The sequence below is a fragment of the Gorilla gorilla genome, chromosome 13 (genome assembly GCF_029281585.2).
Source record: "Gorilla gorilla gorilla isolate KB3781 chromosome 13, NHGRI_mGorGor1-v2.1_pri, whole genome shotgun sequence".
NCBI lineage: Eukaryota > Metazoa > Chordata > Mammalia > Primates > Hominidae > Gorilla > Gorilla gorilla.
The window spans coordinates 108,284,491-108,307,641 of record NC_073237.2 but is presented as its reverse complement, the minus strand read 5'-3'; the positions used below and the strand labels follow the sequence as shown (position 1 = coordinate 108,307,641).

The 23,151-nt window shown below is 42.7% G+C and overlaps 1 protein-coding gene across 6 annotated transcripts in view; it reads left to right on the top strand.

The window, feature by feature from the left end:
* SUSD1 (sushi domain containing 1) overlaps positions 1–22,561 on the top strand; it is a 136,681-nt gene extending 114,120 nt beyond the window's left edge. For 2 of the 6 annotated variants that reach the window (XM_063696664.1, XM_019034269.4), the window contains 5 exons: positions 274–370; positions 4,696–4,873; positions 10,867–10,906; positions 21,380–21,473; positions 21,848–22,561. In XM_063696664.1, coding sequence (XP_063552734.1) covers positions 274–370; positions 4,696–4,873; positions 10,867–10,906; positions 21,380–21,473; position 21,848 — 410 coding nt within the window. In that variant the 3' untranslated portion in view covers positions 21,849–22,561. Of the gene's footprint in view, positions 1–273; positions 371–1,354; positions 3,292–4,614; positions 4,874–10,866; positions 10,907–21,379; positions 21,474–21,847 lie in introns of those variants that run through there. The other 4 variants (XM_055350404.2, XM_004048444.5, XM_063696663.1 and 1 more) reach the window with 3 other exon arrangements.
* The last annotated feature ends 590 nt before the right edge of the window (positions 22,562–23,151 follow it).

Here is a 23,151-nt window from a genome sequence, read left to right as displayed (position 1 = left end):
CCTACATGCCCCCTCCACCCCCCAGCAACTTCTTCTGTCTCTATGAATTTGCCTATGTTAGATTTTTCATCTAAGTGGAATGATAGAGAATCTGTCCTTTTGTGCCTGGTGTATTTCACTTAGCATGTTCTTCCACACTGTGGCATGTACAGAATAGGCTCCTCGCTTCTGAAATTAAAACTTTCCTTTTGATAGCCCTCACGAGGACCTCTTTTGTCCTGCTGTTTACTTGTTCCAATCATACCCCTTTTCTTCTTTTCAACATGTTTTCAGAGCCTCCCCTCCCGGAAGTAGAATTTTTTACGGTGCACAGAGGACCTCTACCACGCCTCAGACTGAGGAAAGCCAAGGAGAAAAATGGACCAATCAGGTCAGTAGCTGTCCTTTCTTCACGGTTGCCCAGTGATCCCCATGGAGTGTTTTGGAAACTTTGATTTTGGTGAGGAGAAGACTTCTGTGTTGGTGGCTGCACTTGGGTGGTTAGAACAATGCAGTTGGGGCCTCTTTTGTTTCCTTGGGTACAGACTGGCCTTTAATCCCAACCAGCATCCTTTCTAATGGTGAGAGAGACTTCTTTTTTTTTTTAATTTAAATTTTATTTTTTATTTTTTTGAGATGGAGTGTCACTCCCATCACACAGGCTGGAGTACAGTGTTGCGATCTCAGCTCACTGCAACCTCCACCTCCTGGGTTCAAGTGATTCTCCTTCTTCTGCCTCCTGAGTAGCTGGGATTATAGGCGTGCACCACCACACCTGGCTAATTTTTGTATTTTTAGTAGAGACGAGGTTTTGCCATGTTGGTCAGGCTGGTCTTGAACTCCTGACCTCAGGTGATCCACCAGCCTCAGCCTCCCAAAGTGCTAGGATTACAGGCGTGAGCCTCCACACCCGGCCACATAGAGAGACTTCTAAAGGACCCTATATACAAGCATTTGGGCAGTTTAGCTCAAGAAATTAAATCCATTCCTTTGGTCCCTGGGTAAGTGTCGGTTGCATGTTAGGACATGTCAGGATTGTCCTTTGCACTCATGTCTCATAGTACATCCTTTATGGATGGTGGGTCAGGGGCATCGTTTCATTTCCCAAAGGCAGAATATGTTGCCCTTTATGTAAGGCTGATCTTGGGGGGTGTGCAGTGGTTTCTGAAAAGATCATTTAGGTAAATCTTTTTGTCTTTTCATGTATTGAGTTACGGGCAAGACACTGTATAATTAATGACTGCTTCTGGGATTCCAGATGGCATTAGGATGGAATTAATTTACCTCAGTTGGAGGACTACAGTGTGTTCAGTTAAGTGTTTTATTTGCAAAGGTCATGACAGGATTAGGAAAGTAGCATCAGTCCCTTTTTTAGAGAGGAAGATTGAGGTTGGCGTGGAGAGATGAACAGCTTGCTCACAGTACCAGGTCCAGGAGCTGAAAATGTACATGGCCTCACCAACATTGCCTTTGTCTCTGCTGACCCTTCGGTAAAATCAAGGTTAAAAAAAAAAAAAGTGAGATATTATAAAATTACAAAAAAGAAAGCCTGGCGATATTATCTGTATATCCATTTATAATAAAACTTAGAGTTTTCCTGCTTTTATATTCATTTAAGTTCAGTAAACGTGCAAAGATCTTTCCAGGGATGGATTCTTGACAAGTTACCAGAAGGCATTGTAATTCTGTCATTATAAAGAGAACAGAAGTTGTGATGTCACTTCCTGAGAGCATTTGCAAGAACAAATGTGATATTTATGTCAAATAATGACATAATGCAAAAAGAAAAGCCAAATGACAGCTTACCCTTGTGGCTATATGCTGGCCAGCGCCTCCAAAACAGGAAGTGGAGAACTGTGAGTCATTCGAGGGAGTGTGGTGGTGAAAAAGAGGAGAAAAGTCCTTCCAGAACAGTCATATTCCAAACAGCCACAGCTGCTTCTTTAACATCACATGGCTAATTACCAGCAGGCAGGGTGGTTTTCCTAAGCCTGACTACCTGGTTTGAGCTGGGGGGCAGCAGCTTTGCCAGTGTGTGAGACAGGCCTGAGTCTGCTTTGTGCACCATTTAGGGACAGTGTCTTGGGGTACATAATGGAGCAAGGTCCTTGGGACCAAGTCTCTGCTGAGGTTGCTGATGTTAGGCAGAGGATGGAGCCTGTTGCTGGGTTCCCTTAATGCTCGTGTCTCCCACACAGCCAGATTATAGGAATCACCTGGGAGCTTTACCAGCGATACAAATTCCCAGAATCTACTCCTAGAGATTTCGATTCCGTAGGTCAGGATGAGGTCGGGGAATTTGTATAATAATCAAGCAACACAGGTGATTACGGTCAGGCTAATTGGGGAGCTGCTTCATACTCTGTCGATGATGCCTCTAGTGAGCAATGTACGGAACCAAATGGGCACAGGTGAGCCTCGACCTTGCTCTTGACCACCACCACCTGCATGGAAAGATGAGAGGGATTTGAAGATGTACTTATGGACTGCATGGAGGTGCTGCAACATTTACTTTCTTACCTGTGGCTGTGATGTAGGGATGTCTTCAAGTCTCCCGGCAAGTTTGTTGTTACAGGTGTTCCCCATAGGCAGTGGATGCTTAATAAATGTTTACTGGTGGTGACAACTTATCGCCCTGTGGGTTTTACTTTGTCTCTTTTGTAGAAAGCCCTTGGCTGAAAGTGAGCCAAGACTTTATGAAAATCAGGACCCTGGGCCAGGCACAGTGGCTCACGCCTGTAATCCCAGCCCACTGGGAGGCAGAGGTGGGCACACAGGGCAGTGATACGTGCAACAACTTCTCCCAGCTAAAGAGGTCAGGAGTTCAAGACCAGCCTGGCCAACATGGTGGAACCCCATCTCTACTAAAAATACAAAAAAAATTAACCGGGAATAGTGGCGAGTGCCTGTAGTCTCGGCTACTCAGGAGGCTGAAGCAGAAGAATCGCTTGAACCTGGGAGGTAAAGGTTGCAGTGAGCTGAGATCACACCACTGCACTCCAGCCTGGGCAGCAGAGCAAGATTCCCTTCTTAAAAAAGAAAAAAGAAAAGAAAAGAAAAGAAAGAAAATCAGGGCCCTGAGGATACCTAGGATGTTTGGGAACCTGGTGGGGGGAGACTTTCCATATCCAACACCCACTGTGGAGGAGGGCTCCCTCTTCTTAACTTAGTGATTCATGGGCTCTGAGGAAGCAGGAGATAGGGTGTTTGATATGTGAAGCAGGAAGTTCAAATTTACTGGTAAAATAGAATTATATGGCCTAATGAGTTTTGGAAATTACCCTAATTATATTTCACGCTGATGTATGCTTTTCCTCTTTTCTGAAATTTCAACTCAAGAATCATTCATTGCTGGTGGCGGAGGGGCGGGGCAAGGGTTGGGGAGCTATCGTTACCAAAGAACCATGCAAGGATTTGCAAGAATACAAGAGTCAGTCGTTCAGATCCCTGCTATCAAGCCTGACAGAGACAGCAGATGCTCAACATGGTACTAGAGGCAGGAGCTAAGTACCAGATAGATGGGAACAGAAGGGAAGTGTGATTCATTCTCAGTGCATTTTTATTCTCACACGTCCTTTCACTGCCAGGCTTTCTATTTAATGGGACAAATAATGAAACACGTAACAAAAACAATACCCATTTGTTAGTGTGTTTTTCTGTCCACAATTGGGGAACAGTTTTTACAGTGCATACACGACATATTACTGTTCTGGCTGTTTCAGGGTGTTGTCAGACTAGATTAACTCATGGTGACTCTGCACTCTTGGTGTCTCATTTATTTCACATGAACTTTGGTATCAGCCCATGAACTGTAGGGGATGTAAATCACATGAGTTCTGTTTCAGGTCACCACATGATTGTCTGCAGCCTTTTTTCCGGACTTAGTACATTCACTGTGGTAGGCACTCGGTCTCCATGTGACTGCTAACCCTTTCCACAGTTGGGCTTTATTTGCCCACGTGAAAATCACTGATCAGGTCAACTTTATGACACACACACAGGGCAGTGATACTTGCAACAACTTCTCCCAGCTAAAGAGGATGTACTTGGCATCTCTCTGCAGCCAGAACTTGGAGAGGTCCCTTGCTCTGTGTCGTCTGGCATTAACCCTTTAGGTTCAAACTGGAATTCCATGATGGTTGGAGCCGTCAGACTGTAAATCCCACATGGACCCAGACTTTTTCTTGCCTAGTGTCCTGTCTCCAGTGCCTAGAAAGAGGCTTATTTCAGCTGGGCGCAGTGGCTCACGCCTGTAATCCCAGCACTTTGGGAGGCCGAGGCGGGTGGATCATGAGGTCAAGAGATCGAGACAAGCCTGGCCAACATGGTGAAACCCCATCTCTACTAAAAATACAAAAGTTAGCTGGGCGTGGTGGCATGCACCTGTAGTCCCAGCTACTTGGGAGGCTGAGGCAGGAGAATTGCTTGAACCCAGGAGATGGAGGTTGCAGTGAGCCGAGATTGCACCACTGCACTCCAGCCTAGCGACAGAGCAAGACTCCATCTCAAAAAAAAAACAAAAAACAAAAAAACAAAGAAAGAGGCTTGTCTCATAGCAGGTGCTCAATAAATATGAATGAATGAATGACCTCCCCATGCAAGGGTCTGATGGACACTTCTCCTTTTTTCTTCCAGTTCATATCAGGTGTTAGTGCTTCCCTTGGCCCTCCAAAGCACATTTTCTTGTGATTCTGAAGGCGCTTCCTCCTTCTTTAGCAACGCCTCTGATGCTGGTGGATACGTGGCTGCAGAACTACTGGCCAAAGATGTTCCAGATGATGCCATGGAGATACCTGTAGGAGACAGGCTGTACTATGGGGAATATTATAATGCACCCTTGAAAAGAGGGAGTGATTACTGCATTATATTACGAATCACAAGTGAATGGAATAAGGTATCTTTCTTTCCAAGCTTTTGTGAACTCTGTATTTTCTTCTTCGCATGAAATTTAAATGTTTGAACATTTATTTTCCACGTATATGAGAGGGTCACTGCATGTAACAATCATAAAATGTTTGTGAATACTTTGCCTTTATGAAGAAGGGACAGGTGAAACCCTTACAGATGATACGGATTCCGAACTACCTGGGGACCTTGCTGAATCAACATTTGGACTGACCTGGTTTTTGTTTTTTACTCTTAAGCTTTACAGATGCCCTCATTCTATTGCACTGCTGAAGTCTAAGTTGGAAAGAAACATCTAGATTCTCTGTTAACTTCCTTGTGCCCCTGCCAGGCTGCTGCTTCTCTCATTCTCCTGGGAAGCCGAAGATTAAGCACAGCACTGGGCTGTTTTTTGCTTACATCCCTTCCGCAGCTATGGCATAGGTCCCACTTTCCCTTCTACAGTCCTTAGAAAGCTCTTCCAGCAGTGGTTCTTTCCTGAGACGTGGAACTCAATATTCATTAGATAATTAGGAAACATCATGGAGCTGCATTCATTAGTCAGGGATGGAAGATCTGGAAGAACCATTGTGATGGTTGACCTAGGAGAACCCTAAGCTTGTTGTAAATTCATATGGGCCGGTAATGAAAACTAGAAGGATTATATTAATACTAATACAAGCAGCTCTTGACTGATGAATCTGAGATAAAAGTATGTTGTCATCTTGAGTGTAAGGTTTATCACATATTTAAAACTGAGACACTCTATTTAATTCTGTGTGGGATGCAAATGTAATGTGTCATGAACATGCTTGCTATGAAACCAATAGTTACTTGTAAGACTGTTCAAGTATCAAAGATGTCTAGCAGCGCTTTGTGACAATAATGGAGGAATAAAGAAAGGAAAGTTAAAGCCCAGAAATATATTGCCCTGAACTTACCAAAAAGGTATTTACAGCTTAGACAAGGCCTTTTCATTAGAAAATTACTTGGGGTTTCTGACTTGGAGTTTTTAGCCATAGACAAAACACTGGCAGTACAACATGAGTGCAATTTAGAGATGGTTCAGAGATCTACTGTCCTAGATTAAGACTTTGGTTGGGGAGGGTATATTAGTCAACTTGGGCTGCTATAGTGAAATATGGTAGACTGGGTAGCTTAGGCAACAGACATTTATTTCTCACAGTCTGTGCTGGGAAGCCCAAAATCAAGGTGCCAGCTGATTCAGTTCCCCGGTGAGGACTCTCTTCCTGGCTTGTGGACAGCCACCTTCTTACAGTGTCCTCACATGGTGGGGATGGAGTGGGGAGGGGAGAGCTCTGATTGCTCTTCCTCTATTTATTAGGACACTTATCCCATCATGAGGGCTCCAGGCTTATAACCTCTTCTGAATCTATTTCTCTCCCAAAGATCCTGCCTCCAAATACCATCACATTGTAGGTTAGGGCTTCGACATTTGAATTTGGGGCAGGGGTTGGGTGGTGAGCAAGGGGCATAGACATTTAATTCATAACAGAGGGAGTGAAGTTGGAGGTTAGGACAAGAATTCCGGTTTATTAGCCAGGCATGGTGGTATGTACCCATAGTCCTAGCTACTTGGGAGGCTGAGGCAGGAGATTTCTTGAGCCTGGGAGGCAGAGGTTGCACTGAGCTGAGATCATGCCACTGCACTCCAGCCTGGGCAACAGAGTGAGACCCTGTCTCACACACACACACACAAAGAATTGTGGTTTATAGGAAACTTTCCTGTGATGTCATTGATACTCTCTTTCATGTAGCTGAACAGAAGAATATGTGGTTATTCTTTAGGATGTTAAAGGAGATGAAAGGGCTTTAAAAAAATTTATATTTGGATCTACATATTTGAATTGCGATGACTTTCCCATGGGTTTCAACTATATTTGTGTGACAATTACAATAAAATCAGTAGTGATTTAATTTTAATTTTTAATTGTGGTAAAACATATACAATATAAAATTTACTGTCTTAACCATTTTAAAGTGTAGTTCAGTGGCATTAAGTTCATTCACATTGTTGTGCAACCAATGTCCAAAACTCTTTATCTTGCAGAACAAACTTTATACCCATTAAATGACTCCCCATTCCTTCCTTCCCACAGCCCTTGGCAACCAACATTCTACTTTCTGTCTTTTTTTTTTTTTTTTTTTTGAGGCAGAGTCTTGCTCTGTTGCCCAGGCTGGAGTGCAGTGGCATGATCATAGCTCACTGCAGCCTCAACCTCCTGGGCTCAAACAATACTGGTGCTTCAGCTGCCTGAGTTAACTTGGACCACAGGTGCGCACCATCACGCCTGGCTAATTTTTAATTTTTATTTCTTGTAGAGATAGAGTCTCTCCATGTTGCCCAGGCTGGTTCCAAACTCCCAGGCCCAAGTGATCCTCCAACCTTGACCTCCCAAAGTGTTGGGATTACAGGCATGAGCCATCACGCCCAGCCCTACTTTCCATCTTTATGAATTTGACTACTCTAGGTACCTCATATAAGTAGGATCATTCAGTATTTTCTTTTTGTGACTGGCTTATTTCATTTAGCCTAAAGTCCTCTAGGTTCACCCATGTTGTGGCATGTGTCAGAATTTCCTTCCTTTTTAAGACTGAATAATATTCCATTATATGAGTATACCACGTTTGCTTATTCATTTATTCATGGATGAATAATGGGATATTTTCCACCTTTTGGCTATTACGAATAATGCTGCTATGAACATTGGTATGCAAATATCTGTTTCAGTCCCTGCTTTCAGTTCTTTTGTGTATATACCTGAAGTGGAATTGCTTGATCAAATGATAATTCTATGTTTAATTTTTTGAGGAACTACCATACTGTGTTCCATAGTGCTATACCATTTTCCATTCCCACCAGCAGTGCGTAGGGCTTCCAATTTGTCCATGTCCCTGCTAACACTTACTGTTTTCTGTTTTCTTTTCTTATAATAGGCATCCTATTATAAGGTAGGGTGTGAGGTGACATCTTTTGTTTTGGAAGTGGGGGATGGGGTCTCACTTTGTTTACCAGGCTGAAGTGCAGTGGCCCAATCACAGGTCACTGCAGCCTTGACCTCCCTGGGGTCAGATGATCCTCTCATCTCAGCCACCTGAGTAGCTGGGACTACAGGTGCATGCCATCACACCCGACTAATTTTTCCATTTTTCATAGAGACAGGATTTTGCCATGTTTCCCAGGATGGTCTTGAACTCTTGGGCTCAAGCGATCCACCTGCCTTGGCTTCCCAAAGTGCGGGGATTATAGGCATGAGCCACCACTCCCAGCATGAGATGGCATCTTATTGTGGTTTTGGTTTTCATTTCCCTAATGACGAGTGATGCTGACCCCGTTTTCATGGGCTAGTCAGCCATTTGTGTATCTTCTTTAGAGAAATGTCTATTTAAGTCCTTTGCTCATTTTTGAATTGGGTTATTTGTTTTTGTTCTTGTTAAATTTTAAGAGTTCTTCATACATTCTGGATATTACTGTAATCCCTTGTGAAATATGTGATTTGCAAATATTTTCGTCCATTCTATGGGTTACACTTTTACTATAGATAGTGTCCTTAGATGCATAAAAGTTTGAAATTTTGATGATGATCAGTCTGTCTATTTTTTCTTTTGTTGCCTGTGTCTTGTCATATCCAAGAAGTCATTGAGAAATCCGGTTTCAGGAAGCTTTTCCTCTATGTTGTCTTCTAAGAGTTTTATAATTTGAGGTCTTATATTTAGGTTTTTGATCCATTTTGAGTTAATTTTTTATATGATATTAGGTAAGGGTCCAAATTCATTCTTTTATATGTAGATATCCAGTTTTCCTAGTACCATTTGTTGAAAAAACTTTTTTTTTTTTTTTGAGACAGTGTTTCACTTTGTCACCCAGGCTGGAGTGCAGTGGTGCAATCATGGCTCACTGCAGCCTCGACCTCCTGGGCTCAGGTGATCCTCCTGCCTCAGCCTCTCAAGTAGCTGGGACTACAGCTGTGTGCCACCATGCATGGCTAATATTTAAAAATTATTTGTGGAGATGGGGTCTCCCTGTGTTGCCCAGGCTGGTCTCAAACTCCTGGGCTTAAGCGCTTCTCCTATCTCAGCCTCCCAAAGTACTGGGATTACAGGTGTGAGCCAGTGTGCCCAGCCTGAAAAAACCTGTCTTTTCCCCATTGAATGGTCGTGGCACTGTTGTTAACAATTATTTGACATATATGCAAGGGTTTATTTCTAGGTTCTCTATGCTGTTCCATTGGTCTATATGTCTGTCTTTATGTCACTACCACACTGTTTTGTTTACTGTAGTTTTGTAGTAAATTTTGAAATCGGGGAGTGTGAGTCTTCCAATGCCCCCATTTTGTTTTTCCCTTTGTGTATCTGTCCCAGTAAATAGCATCGCCATGCCTCCCGTTGCTAAGACAGAAACCTGTGAATAGTTCTTGTCTCTTCCTTCTTTCTTACCTTCTTATCCAGATCATCAGCAAATCATGTCAATTCTACCACCTTAATTCTGTTTAAAATCATTCTTTCCTCTCCTTCATCTGCACTGCTCAGACTTTGTCATCTCTTGCCTGAACATCACTTTTCTACCACATCTTTCTGTCTCTTATTCTACCCATCTCCTTGCTTCATACCACTGCCAGCATGAGTTTTATAAAATGCAAGTATGATCCAGGCATTTCAGTTTAATAAGCTCCCTTCTTCACCTGGCCCCTGCCAGTTTCTCTCCTTTGATATACTCCATTCCCCCAAATGGCCTTGGTATTTGAAATCCCTTCCATTCTCCAGTGTCTTGAAATGCGTTCTTCACCGGTTATTCTTGCACATTACCTTCCATTTCTAATATCTGCACTTAGCATCAAAGCAAATGTTAGTCACATTCAAACCCTTATGGCTATTTTAAGCTTTTCTCAGAATTTTTTTTTTTTTTTTGAGACGAAGTCTCATTCTGTTGCTCAGGCTGGAGTGCAATGGTGTGGTCTTGGCTCACTGCACCTCCGCCTCCTGGGTTCAAGTGATTGTCCTGCCTCAGCCTTCCAAGTAGCTGGGAGTACAGGCGCCCACCACCACACCTAGCTAATTTTTGTATTTTCAGTAAGGATGGGGTTTCACCATGTTGGCCAGGCTGGTCTCAAACCCCTGACCTCAGGTGATCTGCTCATCTCAGCCTCCCAAAGTGCTGGGATTACAGGTGTGAGCCACTGTGCCCAGCAGCTTTTCTCAGAATTTTTAAGCTTAAATTAAAAAAAAGTTAATAAAATCTAAACCAGAATGCCCAAGGCTGTCATTTGAAAGAGAATCTCCTAATGACATTGGAAAGATCCTTCTCTAACCCTCACCATGCAGCTTCCTCTGGGGAATATTTTCAAGTCTTATACAGAGCAAGTCCCCAGCATTTGTAACAGGTAAATAAGCATATCATAATGACAGGGGGGAAGAGGTGTTCATTCTACTGAATCTATAGATTTCTTCTACTATGGATGAGCTTTCATATATGTTCCTGTTGCTTTCTTCCTGGTTCATGGACACATTTTGGGTAACTGACATTGCTAAGTGACATCTAGATAGATGAAGTATTATATACTGGGACTTCTCATAGCTTTGCCTCTAGCATGCATCACTACTTCTTGCTGAACCTTCTGAACGTGTGACCTCAGAATCCTTTTCAGCATAATTCTCTAGGTGGTCCATGCCAGTTGCTCAGAGCTGGTCAGGGGAATGGTCCTTTTTGTCACTCCTGTTGTTGGCCTATCATATGTGCTTTCCAAGACCTGTTGGAAACCTATAGAAGTGATCTGCAGGGTCACTTCTGTCCATGCAACCCACGCTGGTCCCTTGAACACTTAGTGATATCACAAGATATTAGAGCTAGATTGGACTTTAAAGGTCTAGTTCAAATTAAGAGATTGAAAAAGCTGAAACTCAGAGGGCTTCAGCCTCCAAACTATATTTTAACTGACACTGTGTGCCACCTAGCTAAATGCATTGCTATGTTTTCCTTTATAGGTGAGAAGACACTCCTGTGCAGTTTGGGCTCAGGTGAAAGGTAAAATTATTTTCTGCCTATGAATGCTGTCCTTATTTCTTTTCTGCAGCATCAAGTTCATATTGATGAGATCTGTTTATATAATTGTCACTGGTGACCAGAACCCAATTCATACTACTTTAAGCAAAAAGCTTCATAGCTGAAAAAAAATGGGAGGAGGGTGAGTGGATGGGAGCTTATGGAATTATACAAAGAGCTACCCCACAAAGAAGGCTCCAGGAACTGGGACTGGGGACCCACCACCGTGAGTGGGACTTTCTATCTTTCTCTTGTTTCAGTTCTCTGTTTCTAAGAGTCACTTGGCTTCGTTTTCTTCTACTGTAGGACATGTGAGAGGGAGTAAGCAAGCTCCCGCAGCTTACGAATTTCACTGGGAAAACATAGCTTTTCAATTCGGGGAAAGATTCTTTCCTGCCAGGTTAAGTGACTGCCCATTGGATGAATCACTGTTACTAGGAGAGGGGCTAGGATGATTGGCCTCCCTTGGGTTTTATGTCTCCTCATGGCTGGTTGGAGGCAGAGCAGTGTGAACAATAGGTCCACTAGGTTTGCACTGAAAGGGAGACAAAATCCCTATCAAGAAATGGGGCACAGGAAAAGATGCCGAAAAGCCAATACAAGAGCTACAACAGTCCACTACCATTCGGCTGTGTAGCTTGTGCACATACACATATAATATTAAGAAAAAACTGTAATCCCAGCACTTTGGGAGGCCGAGGCAGGCGAATCACCTGAGGTCGGGAGTTCGAGACCAGCCTGACCAACATGGAGAAATCCTGTCTCTACTAAAAATACAAAATTAGCCAGGCATGATGGCACATGCCTGTAATCTCAGCTACATGGGAGGCTGAGGCAGGAGAATCACTTGAACCCGGGAGGCAAAGGTTGCGGTGAGCCGAGATCGCGCCATTGTACTCCAGCCTGGGCAACAAAGCAAAACTCCATCTCAACAACAACAACAACAAAAAAAAAAAAAAAAAAAAAAGAAAAGAAAAACATCTTCCCTTAACAAAATGGAACTATCCTATGTATGATCCCACATGGAACCCTAGTGGAAGACAACTGAAAGCTGGGTCTGTTACTGCATCCAGCTCCAAGACCAGGAATCCTGGGGATAGCATCTTCCTCTTGGTCAAGTCCAGATGTGTTTGTTGTGCTCTATTTAAGTAATCTATGACTAAATGGCAAATTTAACCAATCTCAAACCATAATACATAATATGAGAGGGAAAACTGAATAGCACAATAAATACTCTCATTTAGAAAGGAGGAAAAGATAAAGCAATGTACAGTGGTCAGGGGGCCCTGTAGCAGTGATCACCTCTTGCTGGGCAGGACAAGCAAGCATCCCCTGCCCTGGCAGCAGAATGGGTCACTTGGGTGGTCAGTTTGGGTCTGCCTGATGGGACCCCTTGTCCATTTCCTCCAAAGCCTTTCCTTAGAGATGCAGTGGGAACATTTCTACTGAGCGCTGTATAGCTTAAACCTTTGCCTTGGAAGAGTTATCCAGGCGGGGAAATTGCCTTAGGGTTTGAGCAATCACAGGTCTTTGTTTTCCAGACTCGGGATTTCCCTGGCAGTACAGTACATTTCTTTAAAACCAACAGGCAGCCAGCCAGTGGATTTGATTCCCAGGAATTCCATTAGTTTGTAGCTAATACCAGAAATCTTGTTGAGTTTATGACCTTGGAATCTGGACCTTTTCTGTGTGGTTTGTGGGTCCTAGCAACAGGCTGTGAAGTTCTGCCCTTAGCCCACAGTATCAGTTTAACCCTTTACCTCCTCTTCCCTGCCTCAGAGCAGCATAAAACAATCAGCTGGCATGGTGAGGAAGTGCCAGTATAAACTTGCTTCCCTAAGGATTCCACTGGATAGCACTTTTTAATGGGGAATTTTTTATCCTGTCAGTAGAGAATACTGTGCAGGAAATATTTGGGAGGGGACTGGGGAATTAGGCTTCCTCCATTTGTCTGCTTCTCTCCTGATCTTATTTTCATCTTTTTACCTCTGCTCAAACCAACTGCAACAAGGGTAGAGGACTTGGCTTTTCAGCAGGGTGCAAGGCGGGTTACCTGACTGTCAGCCATCTTGGATTGCTGATGACCAGGCAGTGAGGGCCCCTCTTGACAAAGATGGGTGCTGTCCTGTTTCTGTGTGCAGATGGGCCAAGTCCCTTTACTTGTAGGACTTTAATGAAGGCCACACATTCCAACATTCATAAATTTTTTTTGCCAGTCCATCCCCTGAAGCTCTAGGATTGGGCATGGAGTTCTCATGAGGAAAAGAGAGATGCTTTTATCAGAATAATTAAGATGACAATGCTTCCAGACACAGAAATAATAGCTTCCAGAATCCACTCTACTAAGCAGCTGTTTGCTATGATTGGAAGACGTTCAAACTGGGTAGAAGAAATCGCCAAAGAGCTGGCTGCAGTCATTCTGCTATGATTAAATTAACAGGGAGGATTTTGCTTTGAAAATATCTAAGTGGCTTTGGCAGTGCTCTGGTTTCCCCTCAGCTTGAGAACCAATATTGAAGGAGAGTTTGAGCCTTTGAAATTAAACCACTGGAAATCTCTGGAAGATAATAGGAAAAACACTGGTCTGTGGAAATTCTGAAAGCAATTCTAGCAATACTTTTTTATGTATAACATTTACCTGTGTTGTGCACCCATCTTGGGCAGTCTACTTTTTCAAAAAAGTTTGGAGACTGCCATTTCAGAAAGTAATTTGCAGAGAACCGAGATCTAAATTCGTCCTGAAATGGTGCCAGTTCACTCGTGCCAAAGCTCAGCCCCTTTCTGGCCTTTGCCCAGTGACAAATTATGCTATTTACCTTTCGCATATTGCCCCTAGAAGAGCTTTGTAAAGATTATCAGGAAACCAGCAGTCGGTTTGATGGAAGATGCAGAGGCCTGGGCTTACTTGCCTGAGTCTCCTGCTACTAATCAGCCAAGTGTCTTTGAAATGGTATTTAACTTGGCCGGTTCTCAGTCGCCCTCTCTCTGGGATCTCTGAGATCCTTTCCAGCCACAGAGTATTATGAGTCTGTGATTTCTTGAGTCACAAAGCAAGGTCATTTGATATATGTGAGGTGATAATAAGCTGTAATCAGGGAACATTCTCCAGTCGTAAGCATGAAACCTCTGAGTTATTCGGGACTACTCCTTTTTCTCTTTCAGCCCACATTTAGCACCTTGGGCACGCCTCTCTGATTTTCATTTCTGTGTTCACTCCCTGAGCATAGGCCTTCCTACCTGTAGCAGGGATGACGGGCAAATCCTCCTTCCTCATCTCCCATCACAAGAGTTCAGAATTTCCCTCGTCATTCCAGCCTACACACCACCACCTGACTTGTTTCTAAACTCAGAACTAATTTTGTTTCCTCTGCTTCCGTGGTCCTCCATTATTTTTCAGTTTGGCTTCCAAGTCCTCTATTTGACACAAACATACCCTTCTAATTACATCTTTTATTCTTCTCCATTCAAACCAATGTTCCAGCTGTTTTCTGGCTATGGCCCATACTTTCTCCTCTTAATGTCCTTGCTCATATAATTACTTGACGACTTCCATCTGGATTTCCTGATCACCCACCTGTGAATCTCTGCTTATCCCACCTGTTTTTCAAGATTAAAATCAAATGCCCTTTCCTCCCTGAAGCTTTTAAAATTTTCTCAACGGGGCAGGATCTGCCCCTCTTTGGCTATTCTGCTATATTTTAGAACAATGGGTGTGCACTTGTTTTGTCTGTCTTCTACTACTAGATTTTACACCCTTGAAGGGCATTTGAAGAGGAGGAACAGAGCCTGGCATGCATTAAGTGTTCAATCAGAATGCACTGAATTGGGCTGAATGATTACTGAGGAAGCAGCAGTTAGTTTTATGGGAGATGGAGCATAGGAGGTGCAATACTTATCAAATAAGCCAGAGAAGACTTACATCAAGATATAAACCTAGTGTGTATGTATACATATGTATTTACTGTATATGTACATATATGTGTATATATGTACATATATACATGCACACAATCATTTTAAACCTTTATAGTTGTGATGGGAAGAATTCTAATATGGCTCCCAAATTCCTTGTCTTTGGTATACATCTACCCTCTCTCGGTTATTCATTCAAAGACTGTTCTAGGTATTGCTGTGAAGGGATTTTGGAGATGTAATTAAGCTCCCGAATAGGGAGATTATCCAGATAGGCTTGACCTAATCACAGGAGCCCTTTAAATCTGGATCTAGAGGTCAGAGATAGGGGAAGTTGGAGCTTCAAAGAATGAGATGGATTTGACATAGGGAAATTCTCCTGCAGCTTGAAGATGGAGGGGTCCACATGGCAGGGAGTGCAGCTTAACAGGAGCTGAGCAAGGCCTGGCTGCATCCAGTAAGAAAATGGGGACCCTAGTCCTATAACTGCAAGTGTCTTAGTCTGTTTTGTGTTGCTATAACAGAATACTGGAGGCTGGGTAACTTATTAAGAAAAGAGGTTTATTTAGCTCATGAGTCTGTAGGCTGGGAAGTTCAAGAGCACAGTGCTGCATCTGGCCTGCTTCTGGTGAGGGCTACATGCTCACCAGAACAATGGTAGAGAAGTGGAAAAGCCAGCAGGTATATACAAAGAGATCATGTGATGACACAGGAAGCAAGAAAGAGTCTAGGAAGTTGACTCATTTTTATAACAACCAGCTCCCTGGTAATACAGCCCCTCCAGAGCAAGAACTCACTCACCTCTGAGAGAGGGCATTAATCTGTTCATGAGGGCTCCAACCCCATGACCCAGATATTCATGACCCAGATAGTTCCCACTAGGTCTCAACTCCTGACACCACCACATTGAGGATTAAATTTCAAGTGTGTTTCAGAGGATATAAACTCAAACCATAGCAGCAAGGAACTGAATGTAGCCAATAACCTGAATGAGCTTGGAAGCAGCTTCTTCTCCAGAGCCTCCAGAAAGAAGTTCAGTCCACCTGAGACCTTGATTCTAGCCTCTTAAGGCCCTAATATGGTTTTCTTCTATGTACCCACCCAAATCTCATGTCGAATTGTAATCCCCATGTATTGAAGGAGGGGCCTGGTGGGAGATGACTGAATCATGGGAATGAATTACCCCCTTGCTGTTCTCATGATGGAGTTCTCATGAGATTTGGTTGTTTGAACGTGTGTAGCACTTCCTCCTTCACTCTCTCTCTCTCCTGCTCTGGCCATGTGAAGACTGTGCCTGCTTCCCCTTCACCTTCTGCCTTGATGGTACATTTCTTGGGGCCTCCCTAGCCTTGCCTCCTGTACACCCTGTGGAACTGTGAGTCAATTAAACCTCTTTTCTTTTAAATTACCCAGTCTCAGGTAGTTCTTTATAGCAGTGTGAGAAGGGACTAATACAGGCCCTGAGCAGAGAACCAGCCACAATGTGCCTGAACTTACCACCCACAGAATTCTGAGCTCATAAATGGGTTAAAGCTACCTAAGTTTATGGTGATTTGTTAAACTGCAATAAAAATGGAATATAACAGTGTTGCTAATGTATCAAGCATTAATCTTTAAGCTAACCTTTAAATTAGTTTTCCACTTTGATTTCCTTTGCCATCTTTGGCTCTGAATGGAATTCAAGTGAGAAGACCCTAGAATAGCAAAGAGAAATTTAACACAGTAAATAGAAGTCACTGTGCTAATTATTATTATTATTATTATTTACCATTTGGAGAACAGAATTGGTGCTTTCAGGAAGTGACCATGCCTGTGTATATTCATGAAAAAATGTCCACACCCTAGGAGCGTCCTCAAGCTGTCACAAAGTCTGAGAGTAGAAATAGGGCCTTTCTAACTTCCTCTTCAGCATGTGATATTTCTATCAGGGAAGGGGTTAAAGATAAGTCCAGGAAGGCCCCATCACTCCTCCTGAGCACTAGCTCTCTTGAGGGAGCCACCATAAAGAGAATGGTGAAGTTTAGTCTTAATGGACTTACTTTCTCCAAGATTGAGTAACTGATCTGGGATATAACACATGAGTGATTCACTTGGGTTTGTAAAAAAATATTCTACAAGTGATTCAGAAGAAAGATAAACATGGTTCTCTGGCATGAGACCATGGAAAGGTAGGGTAACCAAAGGATGGTGAGGCTATAAAAAATACAATTCAAATTTGCCAGTTGTAAATTTTCTTATTAAGGAATTAACGAGGAAAGTCTCTAAAGAAGCTTGTGTGGCAACACTTGTGAGCACTCTTGATTAGATTGACTCAGATTTTTAGAGTATATATGCAAAGTAGACAAAAAGACATATAACCAGGAACTGATCTACCAGCAAGAATCATTCCTGGAGCCAAACCCAAATTGTGCTATGCAGAATAAATAAAGATCGTTTTCCAATACTATGTCTAGAGTAAGGAATAGTTGTGCCCAGGTAGATCCTGCTGGTGGATGGTCAAGTGAAAGTCAGCTTCCTTAACTCCTACTTAGCTTTTGTCCTCTTCGTTTGTGAGGGGATAGTTAGAAGAAAGAAAAGAGCTCACTACCCTACATAAGTTCAAGTCTTCCAACATGGATGAAGCGTATTCTGGCAGGTTCATACAATTTTCACATGAGATGGATAAACCATTGCAAATGATCTTCAATAAACCTTGAAGAAAATGGAGAGATGTAAGAGGACTAGAGATGAGCAAAGAACAAGGAACTTTGTACAAAGGAAGAACCACCAGAAGTGTAGATGATGGTAACTTGAAGTCAAGGCAAAGCAAGGTCTTCAAGTGATGGCTTGTGTATCCCTGGTAGAAAAAACAGCAGTTCCCAGGAGTCAGGAGCTTTAAGAGCAGATTAGGTCAGATTGCTTTCCATTTCTTCTTGCACAGAGTCAGTAATTGGTCAGGGAAATATGGCATGCATAATGTATTTTATAGACTTCAACAAACAATAATGTCCTTGTGGACAATGTGGGGACATGAGAGCTGTATGTGGGCTTAGAAACAAGCTGAATGGCTATGCACAGTTGATATCAACTCATTAACAATTATTGATGAGTTGAAATCAAACCCAAGAATATGCATGATATGGATCTCTGTCCACAGTCATCTTCAGTTCAACATATTCATCAATCAGTGATTAAAATATACAGAGGGTAAAAGTGTAGAGGAAAAAATACACAGAAAAAAAATTGATGTCAGAAGTTGGAAGGAATACTGGGTAGATTGGATGAAATACCAGTGCAATAAAGTACCAGCTCACCTGTTCATCTCTAGAATTGTATTTTCTCTTAAAAACAAAACAAAACAAAACAAATCTAGTTAATTAGTCCACCAAGATGGCATTTAAAAAAATGTTTCTGAGTCATGCACAAAGATGGCATCTTAATGCCTTAATTTGCATTTTTATTACTTGTAAGAGAGCATTTGCTCAAAGTTTTATTGATCATCTGTAATCATGTTTTTCATGTGATTTACCTTTTCATAGAATTTTCTCATTTCGCTATTGAGGTATGTCTTTATTAATCTGTAACACTCTCTGTATGTTAACTTCTTGCCCATTATTCTAGATATTTTATCCAGCTTGCCATTTGCCTTTTAATCTTGCTTATGGTAGCTTTTGGTATAAGAAGTGCATGCTTTTTAAAGTGGTTAAATCTCTCATTCTCTTAAGGTTTCTGTGTTAACGAATATGCTTAGAAATTTCTTACCCCCTTTAATATTAGGTAAATATTCACTAACATTTCCTAATCCTTTTAGGTTTCAATTTAAGTCTGTAATCCATCTGGATTTTATTTTGATATATGGTGTAAGCTCTAGTGATCAAAATTATTTGATTCTAAATGGTTAGCCAATTTTCTCAGCACTGGTTATGAAAAATTTATCATTTCCCCAATGATCTGAAACAGTATCAAAACAACAAAAACAATAATAATTAACAATAGCTAACATTTGCTTATTGCTTATTCTGTGCCAGGCACAGTTTCAACCTGTACTAACTCACTGATTTCTCCCACTACCTAGAGGTGGGTAGTATTGCTATCATTCCCATGTTATTACAGCATCCCTCAGTGTGGGGACTGAGGCACAGAATGGATGAATAACTTGCACAAAGTCACACAGGCAGTGGTGGTGTTCAGATAAAGACTTGGACATCTGACTCCAGTATTCAAGCTTTGAAAGTATTTGATATGCTTGGATTTGTTTCTAGGCTATTTAGTTCCAATGTATTCATTCCTATTCTAATACTGCACTGTTTTACTGTCTTGCAATTCAGGTCACTCTCCTAATATTTTTTCTTTACTAATTCTTCACTTAATCACTGTTTCTCCTTCCATTTTATAATCTAGCTTCTTGGCTGGGCATGGTGGCTCATGCCTATAATTCTAGCACTTTAGGAGGCCAAGACGGGCAGATCACCTGAGGTCAAGAGTTCGAGACCAGCCTGGCCAACATGGTGAAGCCCTGTCTCTACTAAAATACAAAAACTAGCTGGGCGTGGTGGAGTACACCTGTAGTCCCAGCTACTAGGGAGACTGGGGCAGGAGAATCGCTTGAATCCGGGAGGTGGAGGTTGCAGTGAGCCGAGATCATGCCACTGCACTCCAGCCTGGGTGACAGAGCAAGACTCTGTCTCAAAAAATAATAATAAATAAAAATAAAATAAAACAAAATAAGTAATCCAGCTTCTTAAAGTGTCAAGGCCATTTTTCTTCTATAGACTAAAAGCAACCAAATAATATAAGCCATGTTTTCTAGAAAGGCTCTTGGCAGCACTTTTTGAGAATTAGTAATCGCCCAATGAGTTTTCCTTGCCTGCTGCCTAGACAGAGCTGATTTATCAAGACAGAGGAATTGCAATAAAGAGCTTAATTCACACAGAGCCGACTGTATGGGAGACTGGAGTTTTATTATTACTCAAATCAGTCTCCCTGAAAATTCGGGGATGGGGTTTTTAAGGATAACTTAGTGGGTAGGGGGTAGGGGATGGGGGGTCAGTGAGTCAGAAGTGCTGACTGGTTGGGTTGGAGATGAAATCACAGAGTCGAAGCTGTCCTCTTGCACTGAGTCAATTTCTGGTTGGGGGCCACAAGATCAGATGAGCCAGTTTATGGATCTGGGTGATGCCAGCCGATCCATGGAGTGCAGGGTCTGGAAAATATCTCAAGCACTGATCTTAGGTTTTGCAATAGTGATGTTAGCCCTAGGAGCAATTTGAGCAGTTCAGAATCTTGCAGCTTCCAGCTGCAGGAGCCCTAAACCATAATTTCTAATCTCATGGCTAATTTATTAGTCTTGCAAAGGCAGTCTAGTCCCCAGACAGGATGGGAATTTGTTTGGGGAAAGGGCTATTATCGTCTTTGTTTCAAAGTTGAACTATAAACTGAGTTCCTCCCAAAGTTAGTTCAGCCTACGCCCAGGAATGAACAGGGGCAACTTGGAGGTTAGAAGCAAGATGGAGTCAGTTAGGTCAGATCTTTTTCACGGTTATAATTTTCTCAGTTATAATTTTTAAAAAGGCGGTTTCAAGTTCTGCAGGGCTGTTTAACACAAGGTGTATTCTATGGCTGGTTTTACTAGTGCCAGGTACTGTACTGAGTTTCCAATAGAAATGCACTCCTCTTAACCTGGCTGTAAATACCTGAGTTGTACTTAGCCACTCCCACCTTGGTTCCTTAAGGGAATAATAATAGTACCCAATGTGAAGGCTGGTTAGAAGCCTAAATGAGTGAATATTTGTGAGGTGCTTGGAACAGTGTCTGGCACATAGTAAGTGCTAAGTAAGTGTTTGCAAATTAAAATGAAATTTTTGCTCTAATCTAGAACATGATTCTCTAAGTCAGTCACTTGGCCCACATGTGCAACTCAACTGTGAGTGTTTTTTAGTTTATAATCGGGGATCTCCCTGGAGTTGGCATGTGATGGTCCCCAAATAGAAAGTATGTCTTTCAAAGTACTTTTACATCAATTTTCTTATTTTATCCTCTCAGTAAACCTGCTGACCTGAGCAGGGAAGTATGACCCTTGTTGAGGTATGGAGAAAATGACAGGTGACTCAACAAAAGATATTCCTTTGCTATATCTGACCATCAGGGCTATCAGTTTTGGAAACCAAATTCAAATAATATCATAATGACTTGTCCCTCCATGCAAAAGAAAACGGCCCATAAAAATCTATCAAATGTAATTGATTGCGAGAGGACCAACAAAAAATGTAACACGTTGCATAGTATTTGTATGCTCAACAAGATTAGCTGTTTTCTCCCTTGTAACTTTAACATGGTCTGGCTTTACACTTCCTTTTCAGAAATACCTTGTAACTGTAATTTCCTGAGGCTGCATATCCACAGGGCCAACTCAGGGGACACACAGGCATGTTGGGCATTCTTGGGATTCTTTGTTAAATGGGGCCAAGCGCTGGGTTAAAATGGATTGAGCACAGTGGGGTGTGTGCCTCCTGGGAGGTGGTGATGCCGTGCACTCTGGGCTAAGCCTGTGGTTTTGTCCCACAGATTCGTCACTCATGCTGCTGCAGATGGCGGGTGTTGGACTGGGTTCCTTGGCTGTTGTGATCATTCTCACATTCCTCTCCTTCTCAGCAGTGTGGTATGTGAGGGTGTCATTTTTGAGAAATGACTGGAATGGAGGGGAGGATGGGTCAGAGTCACAAAGAACAGCTGGGGATGAGGGGAGTCAAAGGGAGTGTGGGTGGAGGTTGTCCTCGGCTCAGCAGAGCACACTCACCGGTGAAAGGCATGACTAACCCTGTACCTCCAGGTAGCATGGGGGATGCCTTCCTAGGAAAAGAGCAGGACCAGTGATGGCTGCCCTGGCCACACACAGAGGGGTGGCTGAGCTTCCATGCTGCTCCCCCTCGCCTCCTCCCATGGGTGTGCGTGTGAGCTGTGCATAGAGATGCACAGTGGGAAAACCAAAGTGTGTTCATATTTGTCTCTTTTCTTTTCCTCCTCCATGTCTAGATGGCAGATGGACACTGAGTGGGGAGGATGCACTGCTGCTGGGGAAGGTGTTCTGGCAGCTTCTCAGGTGCCCGCACAGAGGCTCCGTGTGACTTCCGTCCAGGGAGCATGTGGGCCTGCAACTTTCTCCATTCCCAGCTGGGCCCCATTCCTGGATTTAAGATGGTGGCTATCCCTGAGGAGTCACCCATAAGGAGAAAACTCAGGAATTCTGAGTCTTCCCTGCTACAGGACCAGTTCTGTGCAATGAACTTGAGACTCCTGATGTACACTGTGATATTGACCAAAGGCTACATACAGATCTGTGAATCTTGGCTGGGACTTCCTCTGAGTGATGCCTGAGGGTCAGCTCCTCTAGACATTGACTGCAAGAGAATCTCTGCAACCTCCTACATAAGCATTTCTGTTAATTCATTCAGAATCCATTCTTTACAATATGCAGTGAGATGGGCTTAAGTTTGGGCTAGAGTTTGACTTTATGAAGGAGGTCATTGAAAAAGAGAACAGTGACATAGGCAAATGTTTCAAGCACTTTAGAAACAGTACTTTTCCTATAATTAGTTGATATACTAATGAGAAAATATACTAGCCTGGCCATGCCAATAAGTTTCCTGCTGTGTCTGTTAGGCAGCATTGCTTTGATGCAATTTCTATTGTCCTATATATTCAAAAGTAATGTCTACATTCCAGTAAAAATATCCCGTAATTAAGATTGTTCTTCCCTTGGTTAATTTTTCTGTTACTAAGCGTCTTCTGAAAATGCTCTTTGCCCCCTGTTAGAAACTGAGATTTGGTGGTAGTGTAGTAACAATGCTTAAAACAGTATTGAGCCCATGGCCAGACTAGAGTCCATGTGTGTTTCAGGGGAGGGGTTGCCATAGAGGGTGACACTTCTTTTATCTAAACTTCAGTAACTATGAATGTTACTACATTATGAACCATGAAACATTAGATATAAGTGGTGCTGGACCTACTGTGAATATGCTAAGTTGACAGATGGAGTCTATTTGACTTTACTTTTAAATCATGAATTGGAATTCTTTCCTCTTTTTTTTTTTTTTTTTTTTTTGAGATGGACTCCCACTCTGTTGCCCAGGCTGGAGGGAAGTGGCGTGATCTCAGCTCACTGCAACCTCTGCCTCCCGGGTTCAAGTGATTCTGCTGCCTCAGCCTCCCATGTAGCTGGGACTACAGGGCCCCCCCACCACGCCCAGGTAATTTTTGTATGTTTAGTAGAGATGGAGTTTCACCATGTTGGCCAGGGTGGTTTCAAACTCCTGATCTCAGTTGATTCGCCCACCTTT